At 40.7% G+C, this 15,480-nt stretch overlaps 1 protein-coding gene across 3 annotated transcripts in view; it reads right to left on the bottom strand.

Annotated features, from left to right (window-relative positions):
* The window catches only part of LOC101049252 (quinone oxidoreductase-like protein 2), a 51,415-nt gene that overhangs the window by 33,065 nt on the left and 2,870 nt on the right, over window positions 1-15,480 (bottom strand). For all 3 annotated transcript variants that reach the window (XR_012514954.1, XM_074389538.1, XM_010336171.3), the window contains exons 4-9: window positions 15,370-15,428; window positions 14,770-14,835; window positions 13,859-13,968; window positions 12,905-12,986; window positions 8,484-8,665; window positions 4,952-5,180 (exon numbers count right to left, since the gene is read on the bottom strand). Coding sequence is in view for 2 of the 3 variants with exons in the window: in XM_074389538.1 (XP_074245639.1) it covers window positions 4,952-5,180; window positions 8,484-8,665; window positions 12,905-12,986; window positions 13,859-13,968; window positions 14,770-14,835; window positions 15,370-15,428 (728 nt within the window). In the remaining variant the exon portion in view is untranslated. The remainder of the gene's footprint in view (window positions 1-4,951; window positions 5,181-8,483; window positions 8,666-12,904; window positions 12,987-13,858; window positions 13,969-14,769; window positions 14,836-15,369; window positions 15,429-15,480) is intronic.

Here is a 15,480-nt window from a genome sequence, read left to right as displayed (position 1 = left end):
AACACTAGAGAATGAGGAGAAAAGTAAAACCAATTAAACATTTGTGTAAATTGTTTTAAGTTAAACATACATCTGGCATATAGCCCAGAAATTTCAGTCCTAAAATATATAAAACCATACATCTACACCTATCATGAATGTTTATAGAAGATAAATTTATAATCACCAAAAACTGAAAACAATCAAATGTCTGTATACTGGTGAATAAAAAATTTAAAAACTGTGGTACATCCATACAATGAAATACTACTCAGCAATAAAAAGGAATGGATTACTGACACATGCAGCAACACGGTGCACCTCAGAGGCATTACACAAAGAGAAAGAAACCAAACTCAAAAGGCTACATACTATATGATTTCACTTATATGACACTCTGGAAAAGAAAAATTATACAGGAAGAAAACAGGTCAGTGACTACCAGTAGCTGTGGAGAAGGAAAAGGAGACTAATTATAAGGCGCACAAGGGAACTTCTGGGGGTGATGGAAATGTTCTTATATTTCACTGTGGTGGGGTAGCTATATGCTCTATAGATTTGTCAAAACTCAGAGAACTGCACATCTAAAAAGGGTGAATTTTATTATATGTAAATTATATCTCAACAAACTTAACTTTAAAAAAAAGTTAGGCAATGTGGTATTTAAACATAAAAATAAATAAATTTTGGAAGTTGGGCATCAGCCTGACCCTTAGAAAATAGAACCTAATCAAAAGTTATTCCCTAATGCATCACTAAGGGTTGCAATCCCAGAGAGGCAAGAGTAAAGGAAAAAGTGAAGCAAATCAATGAAAGAAGGAGGGAAATTACAGGGCATTATATTATTGGTTTTGAATTGGTTGTAGCTTCAGGGGGATATGCAGTTGGCTGTTGTTCTCACAGGATATCTATATAGAAGGCCCTGGATAGTAGCAATGGTTGTTCACACACAAAAAAATGCTGGGTGCAGTGGCTCATGCCTGTAGCCCCAGCACTTTGGGAGGTTGAGGCGAGTCAACCACCTGAGGTCAGGAGTTTGAGACCAGCCTGACCAACATGGTGAAATCCCATCTCTGCTAAAAATACAAAATTAGCCTGGTGTGGTGGCAGGTGCATGTAATCCCAGCTACTTGGTAGGCTGAGGCAGAAGAATCACTTGAACCCAGGAGGCAGAGGTTGCAGTAACCGAGATCACGCCACTGCACTCCAGCCTGGGCAACAAGAGCAAAATTCCGTCTGAAAAAAAAAAAAAAAAGAAGCGGGAGCCATATGAAATAGTCAACAGGGAGGAGAAAAAGCAAACAATTTATCTCCTTTCATTCCTCCCAATGAAAAGCTTGCTCAATGGAGTGAAATACCCGTACTTCTGCACTGCATTGCCCAGCCCCTGCATACAGTTTCTGGGAAAGCCAGAGGCTTCCACAGGTCCATCTGGATCAAACCTCTGCATCAGAGCTGCAGAAGCTCCTGTATGATGAGCAGAATGGAGCCCTTGCCTCTAGGATCAGCTTTCAACCCAGGAAAGCACAAGGCCATTAACGATGTTAGGAGATGCATCCCAGGGTTTGGGCTGTATGAACCATAGGATCAGCTACAGGAGTCATCACTGGAAAAGAGTGACAAGTGGCCAAGGCCTGGGTCAGGTGGGACCAGCAGATATGGGAACTTTGACAAACTGGGTCTAGAACAATGGGCTATAATTAACAGACCTTCTAAACTAAAAGAGTAGTTTCATTTTTAAGAATATGCCACAGATACACAGAGAAAATTTCAAGCAATTTCTATCCATTAACAATTTCTATCCATCTGTTCATATGATGATCTCACCTGACCTTTAAATAATAAATAAGCTCAGATCTGTGAGGTTAAATACCATGTCAAGCTGACATGTTCAGGGACCACTCCATACAGAAAACAGACACTGCACATCTAAATAATGCCCTCCTCTGGACAGATCACAGGACCAATGCATGATCCACCCACCACGGCATGGATATAATCCTTCAGAAAATAATAAATTCTAAGTAGCATTCAAAATCTAAAGACTGTCTTACAATCCTTCCCTCTGAGACATCAACACAAAAATGTTGCAATGCAACATGCAAAAACGTCCCCAGTTGTGGGAACTGAAAAAGCTCAACTCCGTATTTTAACATGGCAATATCTTATGCTTTTAAAAAGTTACTATAATCATTATGTGCTTTTACATGTATCATCTTATTTAATCCTCATAATCACCCTAGGAGGCAGAGTATATTGCTGCTCCTGTTACAGATGAGAAAACTAAGGCACAAAGATGTGTAATTTGCCCACAGCATCTGAACTTTGCTGGTCTGAGCCCAGGGCCCCACACTCATACACAGTCATTCAACAGATATGTGAGTGCCTGCCAGAAGCTGGAGATAACGAGGTGCAGATAGCACATGACCCTGCTTGTACAGAGTTTATGCTCTATGGGAAAGACGAGCATTGGACAAGTAATCACAAGTAAATAAAGGAGAAGCAGAGTCCTGTGGAAGTTCACACCCTGTGCCTACTCAAAAATCTACAGTGCAAAGTTTGTGGTCATATTGATATCAACTACCAAGGTTAAATCGGCAAGTACACATATTCAGGAGAAAATACAAGCCAGTCAGATTCACTAGTGCTTTTTAGTTTGTATTTTCTCTATATACACCACAGTGGTCATTTTCCAAACGTAAGCAGGTCCTGATAAAAAACTTTTTCCAGTATGTTAAACAATTTACATGGTTACCAATTTGCTCATTTAATATTTTTCTTACCCAGGCTTTAAAGTTCAATGAAATTAATTATATATCCATTTAACCATCTTGATTTTCAAAAGAACAAAGAACAAAATATATAAATTCTGGTACTGCCCAGGAAAATATAAGAGTACTGGTTACTTTAACTATAACATAGTTCTTTCGCACAGATAATTCTATGATAAATAGATAAACTTCATTCTATAAAATAAGGCTTCTCAGAAGTGACTTCTTGGCTTGTTTGAGGAGAGAGTTTGACACAGTCATAAGAAACCCAGATTCTGGCATCAGATGGACCGAGACCAGATTTACTTTCTACCTATCACTGGGCAAGGCTCCTAGCCTCTACAAGTCCTGATTCTTTCACCTGTAAATGTAATAAAGTTGCTGAGACCTCAAAGGGTTGTTGTGAAGGTTAAAGGAGATAATGCATGTAAAGTGTTTAGCATAGTTCTTGACCCATAGTAAGCACCTAATGTATATGAGCTGTCACTCCTATTATTAATCCTCTAAATGGTTTGCATATTGAAAGAAACAGCAAAAGAAGAAACGGTAAATGGATGGTGTATGAATGAGATGCTTGAAATGTATTAGGGAGCGTGGCCTAAAGAGCCACCCAATTACACCAAGGGCAGCAGAGTGAGAACAATTCTATAAATCCCGTACGCTGAGCCCTCACTGGAAAGGAGAAGGGCAAATGGAAGCTGACAGGTGGTTAGTAATTACATAGTCAATTCATGTTTACAGAGGTGAGAGAACTTCAACGGGGATAATTAAAACCATAATCTACCTCTGGCTTTTATTCCTGCCTAAACAGCACCTAAAAGACCTTGAGGGAGAAGAGACAGTTCAAACTGACATGTGTTTCCACTTCTGTATACCTGATTGTCCTCAGCCCTTATCAACGGGTATAGATTCAGGTAAAGCAAACGTCCGGTTAGAAGTCACATGATAAAAGCCGCAGGATGGAAAGGGACTCAGAACTTGGGGTTTTCAAGTTTTTAAGTCACAAGACCTTTTCTTAAAAGTTTGAACAAAGTAGTTAAAATGTGCAGCTACTCAAACTCGAGCAGCGATGGTGTCCCAGAGAACAAGCAGCTCACATCTACACCTGCTGCCCCCAGCCCCACATCCCTGCTGTGGCTCCTACAGCACAGTCTGAAAACTGCTCATAACATCCTTCCATGTAATTTTAGAGAGGCGGAAACCGAAGTCAGAAAAGCAAAGGGACTTCCACAAAATGACACAGCTGGAGGGACAAAGCTGTGACTGGCATCCAACCAGTATTCTACAGTTAGGTTCTCTTCACCACTGAACACCATCTTCCTGACTTACATACTAAAAAGACAAAGAAAATAAGCCATGTTTGAAAAGAATCTGTCTCCTCACAGGAAGAAACAACCATGGAAGGCTGGTTAGCCATGAAGTCTGGCACCGACAGCTTGGACTCCACTAATCTGCATTTGAACAAAATATCACCTCCATCTATGGCTGACAGGAGTTACCAAGACAGTTTTTTGAACATTAAAACAAATTAAGTCAAAAAAAAAAAAAATAAAGACTTCACAGTGAATGCCTAACAGATTCACATTTACAACTATATTGCATATGCATGCTTACAGTTACACTCTGGAGGAAGCATAAGCCACATTAATGAGATTGGGGGGAAAGAAAAAAGGGAGTGAATAGCCAACAAAATTAACTACAGTGACTAATGGATGAATTACAGTCTTATGATGCCAGGCACGATTTCGTGTTCTTTTCACAGAACCCCAACTTAGATCATCTGGTTGTGCTTTAAAGCATCTATATTTTAAAACCAAATGTCATGCCAAGCACTTTCTTAGACTTATATGTTGTAGAGTTCAAAGTTCATATCAACACGTATAAATCATTTTCTAAAGTACCGTAACTTTCCCCTATTTGAGAGAGCAGGGATGCAGACAGAGCCCTCAAATTTCAGCTTCACATGGCCTTCAGGGATTCAGATTCACATTGGGCCTGAGTCTACTGCCAAACAACCCAGAAGACTGGGAAAAATCCTGTGGCCCCGACTTCTGTGCAATTCCACTTGTTTCTGTTGCATTTTCACCTTTTTATTTTATAAAAGGAGGATTTATAGTATCCAGAGATAAATTTATGCCCAACAGCTTGACACAAAGTATTTCCTGGCCTCATCTGCATCATATCCCTTAAGTACGTCTCACCTCCTCCAGCTTGAAAACCATTCCGACATATGGTTGTATGCGCCCTTGCTGGCAGTACTGAAGCAACGAAGACAGACTCTTGGAGAAGACAGGAAAGTTTGTTTCTTTGTATTGACCATAGCGCAGGCCCATGGCAGAGACATTCTTCAGGAGTAGAAGGTTGGCTGGCACAGAAGCAATGTTTCCTCCAGCAAATCCCACCACCACAAGCCTGCCCTCCCATGCCAGGCTGAGAGACAGAGAAGAAGAAAAAAATTATTAAAGAAAGCAACATATATTCACACCCATTAGGATGGCTAGTCTTATAAAATAGTAAGTGAAAAATGTTGGCGAGGGAAATTTAAGCCCTTGAGCACTGTTGGTGGGATTAGAAAATGGTGCAACTACTACAGAAAACTGTATAAAGTTTCCTCAAAAAATTAAAAATATGTTTAGCAATTCCACTTCTGATATATATCTAAAAGAATTGAAAGCAAGGTCTCAAAGAGATACTTGCATACCCGTATTCATAGCAGCAATATTCACAATAGCCAAGCGGTAGAAGCAACCCAGTGTCCATCAACAGATAACTGATAAGCAAAATGTGATATATACATGTAATGAAATATTATTCAGGCTTAAGGAAAGAAATTCTGTCACATGCGATAACATGGATGATCCTTGAGAACATTATGCTAAATGAAATAAGCCAAACATTAAAAGATAAATACTGTAAGATTCCACTTACAGGAGGTATCTAAATTAGTCAAATTCATAGAAACACAAAGTATAATGGTGGTTACCAAGGGCTAAGAAAAGGAAGGAAAGGAGAGATGTGGTTTAATGGCTATAGTTTCAGGTTTACAAGATGAAAAAGGTTTTGACATCTGTCACAGAACAATGTGAATATAATTAACACTACTGTACATTTGAAAATGGTTAAGATGACAAATTTTATGTTATCTGTTTTTTACCATAATAAAAAAAAAAGAAGAATAAAAAAAAAGCAATGTACATTAATTTTCACAGAGAAAGAAAGAGCAGAGGTTACCAGGGGTTGGGGAAGGGGAAAGAGGCAGTTAATGTTTAACAAGTACAGAGTTTTTGTTGGGGATGATTATGCAACATTATGACTGTATTTAATGTCAGTGAATTGCACACTTATAAATAATTAAAATGATAAATATTAGGTTATGGCATGTTTTACCACCATTAAAAAAAAAAAAAACCAACATGTATTAAATCCACAGCTGGGAACTCGTCTTGACCTTGCAAATTGGGAGGAGTGAACCTTCCTTTATTACTTTGGGCTTCTCAGCAAAAAAAGAAAAAAAAAAAAAAATATATATATATATATATATATATATGGCATATATATTTTTTCTTATATATATAAGGCATATATATGCCATAAGCAAGGGATTAGGAAGCCAAAGGAATTAGCCAATTTTATAAGGGGGCCCACTTTAGAATAAAGGCTGTCGAACGAGGTGCAGTGACTCAAGCCTATAATCTAAGCACCTTTGGAGGCCAAGGCAAAAGGATCACTTGAGCCCAGGAGGTCAAGACCAGCCTGGGCAACATAGTGAGACCTTGCCTATACAATGTATAAAAATATTAGCCAGGCATGGTGGCATATGCCTGTAGTCCCAGTGATATGATTTGGCTGTGTCCCCATTCAAATCTCATTTTGAAATGTAGTTCCCATAATCCCCGTGTGTCATGGGAGGGACCTAGTGGGAGGTAACTTAATCACAGGGACAGTTACTCTCATGCTGTTCTTGTGATAGTGAGTGGGTTCTCAAAGGATCTGATGTTTTTATAAGGGGATTTTCCCCAGCACTTCCCTTTGCTGCTGCCATGTGAAGGAGGACACGTTTGCTTCCCCTTCCACCATGACTATAAGTTTCCTGAGGCCTCCCCAGCCATGCTGAACTGTGAGTCAATTAAATCTTTATATAATATATATATATATATATATATATATGTGTGTGTGTGTGTGTGTGTGTATATATGTATATATATATGTGTGTGTGTGTGTATATATATATATATATATATATATATATATAAAAATTACCCAGTCTCAGGTATGTCTTTATTAGCAGTGTAAGAACAGACTAAAACACCCAGCTACTTGACAGGCTGAGGCAGGAAGACTGCTTGAGCCCAGGAGGTCAAGGCTGCAGTGAGCCACGGAGCCATGATTGCACCACTATACCACTATGCTCCAGGCTGTGCAACAGAGTGAGATGCTGTCCCCCTCAAAAAAAAAAAAAAATCAAGACTATCTATTCAACTACCTCAACCATTTTGTGGAATAAAATTGGGCATATAGACAAATGTCACTCCATAGGTTGCATTGAAGATTATGAACTTAAGAAGCAGGAAGAAGAAGAATACACTTTAATGAGGGAAGAACCAGTTGCCTTATACAAAGACTTACTTTAAGATTTAGGATTCCTTTAATGCATCTGCCTCTTTGGAGAATTTTAAATAATCTACAGAAATTCACAAGTATTCTGTAGCCCAGTATGAAAAGTCCCCTACAGTACCATTGCTAAGCAATGAGTTACAGAAACAACTTTTGCAAACATCTTTGATATAAAATATGTGTATATTGGTTTGGTTTTGGCTTTTTGCTTTTCTTCTTTAGAAGGGAAATGAGAAGCTATTGCTAAAACACAATTATCCAGAAGGCAAGGAGGAAGGCAAGAGATGGGAGAGTTTTACCAGCTCTCTCTCCTGGCATTCCACTTGGACTACACACTCACTTTGCTTTTTCTTTAAGCACAGCACCAGGCACGGTGCAGTGATGAACAAACATATAGATTGCCTGCCATTCAGCTCAGGGGCTAGAGAACCAACTGGATCCCTTTTGTGGGTCGGCTGCTCTCTCTGCTTCTGCTGCTCCTACTAGAAACTGAGATAAACTACAAAATTATGCTTGCCAGGATGACATGAGAAACGAAACCAATGCTATCGGAGTCTACTCCAGAATCCTTGGTTGAAAACAGAATGAGAACTGGTGTGATACAACACTCCTACTAAATCTCCAGTTATATTTTTTAAATAAAACAAGTCAAGGAAGTATCTATACTGCTGGCTGCTTTAGAAAGCAGTAAGATGAGAAGAGCCTGTACCTTGGTCCACAGTGAAATGGGAAAAGGGGAATTGCCACCCCAGTAATTCTAATATCTGAACAATACCCTCTGCAAGAATTGCCCACAGACACGGATATAAAATAGTCAGTAGGAGCTGGCACAGCTGAATTTAACACATGCATAATTTCTAAAGCATTTGGCATTGCCAACTAGAGTCTGCAGTCATTTTTTGGATATTTTCCAGTTGGGTATTTTGTTTTTGCTATATATAAGCATTTCCTGATTTTCTCTGCTTCTATTCCTTTTCACCCACCCACTCAGCTGTTCTCGTTGATGTTGATGCCTACAGGAGAAGTGAACAGCAAAGATGAGAGAGAAGCAAGGACAGAAGGAAGGCAGAGATCAGGAAAGGTTTCAGCTCAAGCTCCTGGGCAGACCACCCCACACACCTGCGGAGAGCCTCCAGGAAGACGTCTCCGCCCACCATGTCGATGGCCACATTCACCCCGCCCTCGCCCACCAGCTTCCTCACTGCATCCTTCAGGCTGCCCTGATTGTAGTTCACACTGGACTGAGCACCCCTCTGCAGCACCAGCTTGCACTTCTCGTCACTTCCAGCAGCAGCTATTACCTGCATCAAGAACACAAGGTATCTGATTATCCAGAATGTGTCCCAAGAAAGGGGCACCCCACCTACCCCAACTCCAGCCAAACCATGCTACTCAAGGAAAGCATTGTGACTTTCCTGCCCTGTTGGCCTTGAGCACACACATCAAGCCCAACACAGACCATCCTACTGGCCCCTCCATGCCCTACTGGCCATGAGGTCCACATTTCTAGAAATCCTGGAACCCTAAAGGGGTAACTCGAAGGTGGTTTGAGAGACACTCAGAAAGTCTTCTCAAATGCAAATGAAAATCACCATTTATTGAGCACCAGCTATGAATCAAGCAGTAAGGATACAAGGTGGATCCTTTAGAGCTAAGAAAGCAAGATACAGCAGAGTGACGGGGGAAATACAGAGGGGTCCAGAAATGTAAACAAAAGGCACCCAATCTAGATCTAGAGGGTAAGGAGTGACTTCCTAGAGGGTAAAACATGATTCAATAGAAAAATCTTGAGTTAGAGAGGCCTTAGTCCAAATCCTGGCTTTGCCACTCACTAGTTATGTTACCCTAGGCAAATTACTTAATAAGAACTAATGCATTTTGTTACTATTTGCCAGTTACTACTCTAAATGTTTTACATATATGAATAACTCATTTAATTATAATAGCCCAGTGAAATACACAGTATCATTATCCTTGTTTTGTAGATGAAGAAACTGAGGCAAAAGTAGTTAAGTAACTTGTTACCCAAGGAAGGTGACAAAAAATGGGAGATAGGCCTGGCACAGTGGCTCACATCTGTAATCCCAGCACTTTAGGAGGCCAAGGCGGGTGGATCACGAGTCAAGAGATCGAGACCATTCTGGTCAACATGGTGAAACCCCGTCTCTACTAAGAATACAAAAATTAGCCGGGCATGGTGGCACACGCCTGTAGTCCCAGCTACTCGGAAGGCTGAGGCAGGAGAATTGCTTGAATCCAGGAGGTGGAGGTTGCGGTGAGCTGAGATCACGCCATTGCACTCCAGCCTGAGTAACAAGAGGGAAACTCCATCTCAAAAAAAAAAAAAAAAAAAAGGGAGACAGAGCTGGAGCCCAAACCCAGGTAATTCATCTCCAGAGTCCATGCATTTAACCTCCATTTTGTTTGCCAGCTTCTCAAGGTTTCAGTTACCTCATCAGTAAAGTAAGACATTTTAAAAACTATCTCCAGGCACAAGCTCAAAGAGAAAAAAAAGAAAAAGAATTAAATGGTACACTGTATATAAAGCGCTTGGAAAACAAAGTGTTAAGTAAATTGAAGCCATTGTTATACACATGCAATCATTTATTCTATTTGAACCTTATAAGAACATTATGAAGGAAGTATAATTACTAACAGAGACACAGACTCAGAGAGGTTGAGCAATCAACCAGGGTCGTCCATGAAGCACGTGTTAGAACAACTATTCAAGCCCACTGCTGTGTTACTCCAAAGCCCATGCTTTTCCACTCCATCAGCCTAGGAGAAAACCCTATCTAAGGCCAGACACAGATGGCATAGATGGTAGTGGGCCATACTGTGGGGAATTCTAGGGTTTGGAAGTCTTCAGAAAAGCTGCAACACTCAAGTCTTGCCTAGACGCGCCTCATGATGGGGCAGCACCCACCAGCCCAAGCACTTTAGTCTCAAGGTTAATTTGCAATGGTATACTCCAAGAACACTGGTGCCCTTGAAAGATGCCAAATGGACTCATAGGTATTTGAAACTGAATGCTTCCCTCAAATGCTCCCTGGTGGAACCCTGAAATAGCTGCAGTTCACTGAGGGCTATTAGCACACAGTGCCACAGTGGGCACACTGCTCTAGGGTCAGGCACCTGAATTGAATCCCAAGATTCTCACCGGGTCTCCATGAGACCTGCAGTGAACCATTTTCTCTCTTGGTGCCTCACTTTCTTGATTTGTGAAATAGGGATAACAAACACTTATACTACCCATTTCCTGGGGGCTTTTGAGGATCAAGGGTAAGATAATTGCTGTGGAGGCACTCTGGAAGCAATATGAAATGCTGTAGACTCAAGGTGTAATCAAAATGACCTGTTCCACATAGGTGGCATGGTAACATTTATATTTTTGTTTTCTTTTGTTTAAAACCATTATTGCTGTGAAAGAAAATACAGCATAGATTAATTTTAACATATTAATTAAAGTGAGCTTTTCTCTCTACTATTTATAACAATTTGTAACTATTTAAAACAATTTGTACAATTTTATCTTCCTAGAAATGTTAAATAACCAATAGCTCTAGACCAGGCGTCCCCAAACTACGGCCCATGGGCCTCATGCGGCCCCCTGAGGCCATTTATCCGGCCCCCTGCCGCACTTGAGGAAGGGGCACCTCTTTCATTGGTGGTCAGTGAGAGGACCACAGTATGAGGTGGCTCTCCAATGGTCTGAGGGACAGTGAACTGGCCCCCTGTGTAAAAAGTTTGGGGACGCCTGCTCTAGACAATAAAGCCAATTACAGTTTCTTCCCCAAACAGGAGCTAAAAGCTCATCCTTTTAACATGAAATGTGTTCATATTACTTGAGGAGCTTCCTGGTATCTATGATTACTTGCAGAACTCACATGTCCTCCCGAACGTAACTTAATATGAGAAAGGAGAGATGTCCCTTAAAGGAGTACCAGACCAATCCAATTATCTCCAAACCTATATATACCTAGCTGCCCTCCGGATATCCAAGTGCATGCTCCACAGGAACCTCACATTCAACACGGCCAAAACCCAACTTACTCTTCCTGGCCGTGTTCTCAATCTCAATAGATGGCAACTCCACGAGTTAACTTAGTTTGCTGCTCCTTCCCACTCAATGTCTAATAATAACAGGATTCTTTTTAAAGTGATTCTTACTGACATGCCCCATCCTCTAATAGGCATTGCACGTGTAATCTCAATATTCCCACAACAACTCCATGGAGAAAGCATTCATTTACAAGGGAGAAAACTGACGATATTAAGCTGGAGGCAGAGCTGGAATCTGAACCTATGTCAGGCTAACTTTAAAGGCCTTGTTCTTTTGACTGGAGTAGGATGCTCTCCAGGTACCAAATTATCTATTTTTTCCCACGTCAGTATCTCTCAATGCATTGCTTCCATTGCGTTGGTTCAGGCATCCTATCCTAATCCTGGCTTGGAGTGCTCTAAGAGCCTGTCCTATTGCTTCCAGACTATGCTTGACCTTTCCCCTATCCCTCATCCCCATGGCTACCGGAGTGAACTTTTCCAAATGCAAAAATTTCATGTCACTTCCCTACTTTAAATCCTCAAATGCTCCCAATAGCTTCCAATAAATGTTCAAATTCTTCAGCCCCACACAAGGCCCATGATGACCTTATCTCTGCCCTCCTCTCTAGAGTCACCTCCCACCATTTCACCCCAGGTCCTTGGCTCCAGAGATGCTATTTGCAATTCTCTGAATGTACCATGCTAGTTCCTAGTTCTCTGTCTTCTAATAAGCCCTCCCACCACTAAAAAAGGCCTTCACTTACCTTCTTCCTCTATCAATTGCAACCCATCCTTTAAAAGTCAGTTTAAATGTCCACCTTCTACAAGAAGTCCCCCTTTTCCAACACTCACAGCTTCAGAAAGATGCTACTGAAGAGACCTAAGTCTTTTTCCCATTATTCATTCATTCATTCATTCATTTAAGAAAAAGTTCTTGAGAGCCTACTGTGTTCTAGGCACCATGCTAGGTGCAGGACTACAGGGATGAATCAAAGAGACACTGTCACTGCCTTTATGGGGATTACAGTCCAGTAAGAGGAAGACAATAACCCAATTAACGACACAAGTAACCACACCCTTAGCTCTGTATTATGAAAGAGAAGTAGAGGGTGTTATAAAATTATATATACAGAGGAGGGAAAGGGGACTCACCTAGACTGAGGGGCAGAGAATACTTCTCTGAAAAAGTGACGTTTGAGTTTAAATCTGAACGACAGCTCTGAGCATTAGAGGTAGAGAAAATAGCATGTGCAGAAGGCATGAAGCGAGTCAGACCTTGCCAGGGTCTAGTAACTGGAAGGATGAGTGATTTGCTCCTAGGCCCCCTCCCTCGTCTGTAAGAAAATAGATGGCAAGACCCTGGTCTGGGTTACTTTATATCCCCAATGCTTTGCACGTGATTTTTAACCAATGAATGAATATATTGTTGGAATAAATATATGTTTGAAAACTGGAGTTAGGATTTTTTTTTAATGGAGACTCTAACATACAAATACCTTGGCCTGAAGAATATTTGTTGCCATATCTATCACTGCAAGGCCTGTGGCTCCAGCTGCTGCTGTCACTAAAACAACTTCTCTGTGCCAAAGAAAGATGAATGTTACTCCAGAAACCTTCAAAAGTCAACCAGTAATATGATTTCACAAACATTTTAGAATTAACATTTTAAAGCAAGAATGTTAGAGATCATTTCATTCAAACCTTCATATACATCTATTCTCCACCCTGTAGGTTTATGGATCTGACTTCTAGATTCATGCTAATTTGGTTCAGATTTGAAGACTTCCCAGGAAAAAAATTCCTAAATCTCTCTAGGTAGCCTATCCCTCATATCAGTGGCAACCCTTTCTTTAAGCTACCATTCCAATTTATTCTCCAGAAATTCTATTTTAAAATCCTTCTCATATTAGATACTGCCCAATGTTAGAAGGCGATGACCATGTAATGGCCACTGCTCAACCAAACCCACCTCTCTGAAGCAATTCTGAGCATCAGCTCTCTGAAAACATCAAGAAGCAATATGCATGCTCCAGGCAAAGAGTCAAACGTCAGCACCTTTTCTTCTGAAATATCCTACCTAACACACTCAACAAGGCCTCAAAGAAACAAATACCATGGGCCTCTATTAAACTCAGAGTAAAATGGGTTTGAAGAAATCAACTCTCTATACTTTAATGCTTTTTTATGAGATGATCTCCAGAGTGGTCACGTTTAAGAGAGGAATTTCTCCAAATTCACACTGGCCAAGTTCACGGTCTATCATTTCCTCTCAGATAGAGAGACGTCCTCACAGTCATAAAACCCCAATCTCAAGTGGCTACCTCCCTTTGGCTTTTCCTCCACCAAAAGGAAGGGAAGGGAAGGGAAGAGGTGGGGCATGGCCTTGCTGGACACTTCTGATATCAAGAGAAGGGTATTTTCTAGCCTGGTGTCATCTACACAGTCCTTACCCAGGCTGTGTATGGGCCCGATGCTCAAGAGCAAAAAGCGCCGTACCATAGGATACAGGGAGGACAGCAGCTTCTTGTAGGGAGACCTTTTCTGGGATCTGCCACAGGTTCTATAAAAGAGGTAACAGGGACTTGTGGATTAAGCATATGTACCTAGTCATAAAGGCTGCTCAGTAAATATTAGGATTTGAATATTAGGATTTGATTCAGTGACTGATTTGCAAAGGGAAACACTTGCCCATAACCAAGCCCAGTAGAAGTCAAGACTAAGCAAGCTGTGGCAGAGTTCAGGACTTGAAGGCTTCAGACTTCAAAACCCCAAGGCTGGCATCTGGCTGAGGAAGGAGCCAACAGGTAGAAAATGGAACACAGATCGATCACTCTACTGTGATGGATGAATGGTATGATGTGTCAGTTTTCCCTTAATAAAGATGGCGGAGGACGGTGGGGCAGCGGGTGGGGAGAACAACTGTGTACTGTTCATCGCCAGGGGGCACCATTCACACCCTGCACAACCATTCTAGACTACCCTGGCTGGCTCCATTCCCAGAGTGTCTCTGTCATAAGCTTTGTGTGAGGAGAAGCCCATTACATTCAGCTCAATGCCCAAAACCAGTTTTTCTACTAAAACTACCTAGTCCAAATGAACAGCCAGCTCAGGGACTCAGAAAGCAAAATGCTGTTCTTCATTCAAACACTCAACACAAGCAAAGCTCTGCAAAGTGTTGTCATGTTAATGAAGAGGAGTTTAACATTTGAAAAAATGAAGTGCTTAGCTGAGAAACAAACATGACCAAATAAATACAACGAAAAAGAAGGAGAGGGGAAGACTGGAATGAGGGATAAGTGGAAATTAAAGAAAACTAAGGAGAAAAAAATGTCCAAGCATGAATCTTGAGCAGTATGGATACCTTCTGATCAGTGATGCATTCTTCAGCCATACAATTAAAGTTTCTTATGCCAATAACTCTATCTCCCTAAAGAAAAAAATACCATTAAGGATATGTGCAAATATATGACCTTGCATTCCCTTTTCCTGAATTAATCAAAAAAAAAAAAAATCCACATCGCTGACTCTGTAAGACACAGGTTGGTCTTAATTATCTATTCAGAGTTAATGTTTAGTAAATAAAATAAGGATTGTCTCAACACCACCACCAGGTTGCCAAGCCAATTTGAGTGAGACCATTTGAGACAATGAGATCGAGTAAGGGAAAGGTTGATTTGAATTAGAAGCCCAGTCTTCATTTCACAAGAGGCTCAAATTCTAAGTCCTCTCGGTTAACAACCGAGGTGTTGCCTTTTATTCATAATAAATGTTTAAGGCAGCCAGGAACTTCCAGTGACTTATTTTACCCAATTCAGATTTTGTTTCTTGCCTTTTTATTTAGGTTTCCCTTTGGTGTCTGCAGGCAAAAACCAGTAGAAGCAAGACCCTTTGTCTACAAATGAAATTAGCACATTTTTCATAGCTACACATATATTGATTCCCTAGACTTCAACTAATTTACCTCTTTAACTGTGCTGACATCTGTGCCTGTCTCCAATACTGTCCCAGAAAACTCCAATCCTAAAAACATATTGTTTAAAGATTAGGTTATCTGTAAAGTACAACACCATGG

This window comes from Saimiri boliviensis, chromosome 19 (genome assembly GCF_048565385.1).
Source record: "Saimiri boliviensis isolate mSaiBol1 chromosome 19, mSaiBol1.pri, whole genome shotgun sequence".
Classification (NCBI taxonomy): domain Eukaryota; kingdom Metazoa; phylum Chordata; class Mammalia; order Primates; family Cebidae; genus Saimiri; species Saimiri boliviensis.
The sequence above is the reverse complement of the archived record's forward strand: the minus strand, read 5'-3'. Positions and strand labels throughout refer to the sequence as shown.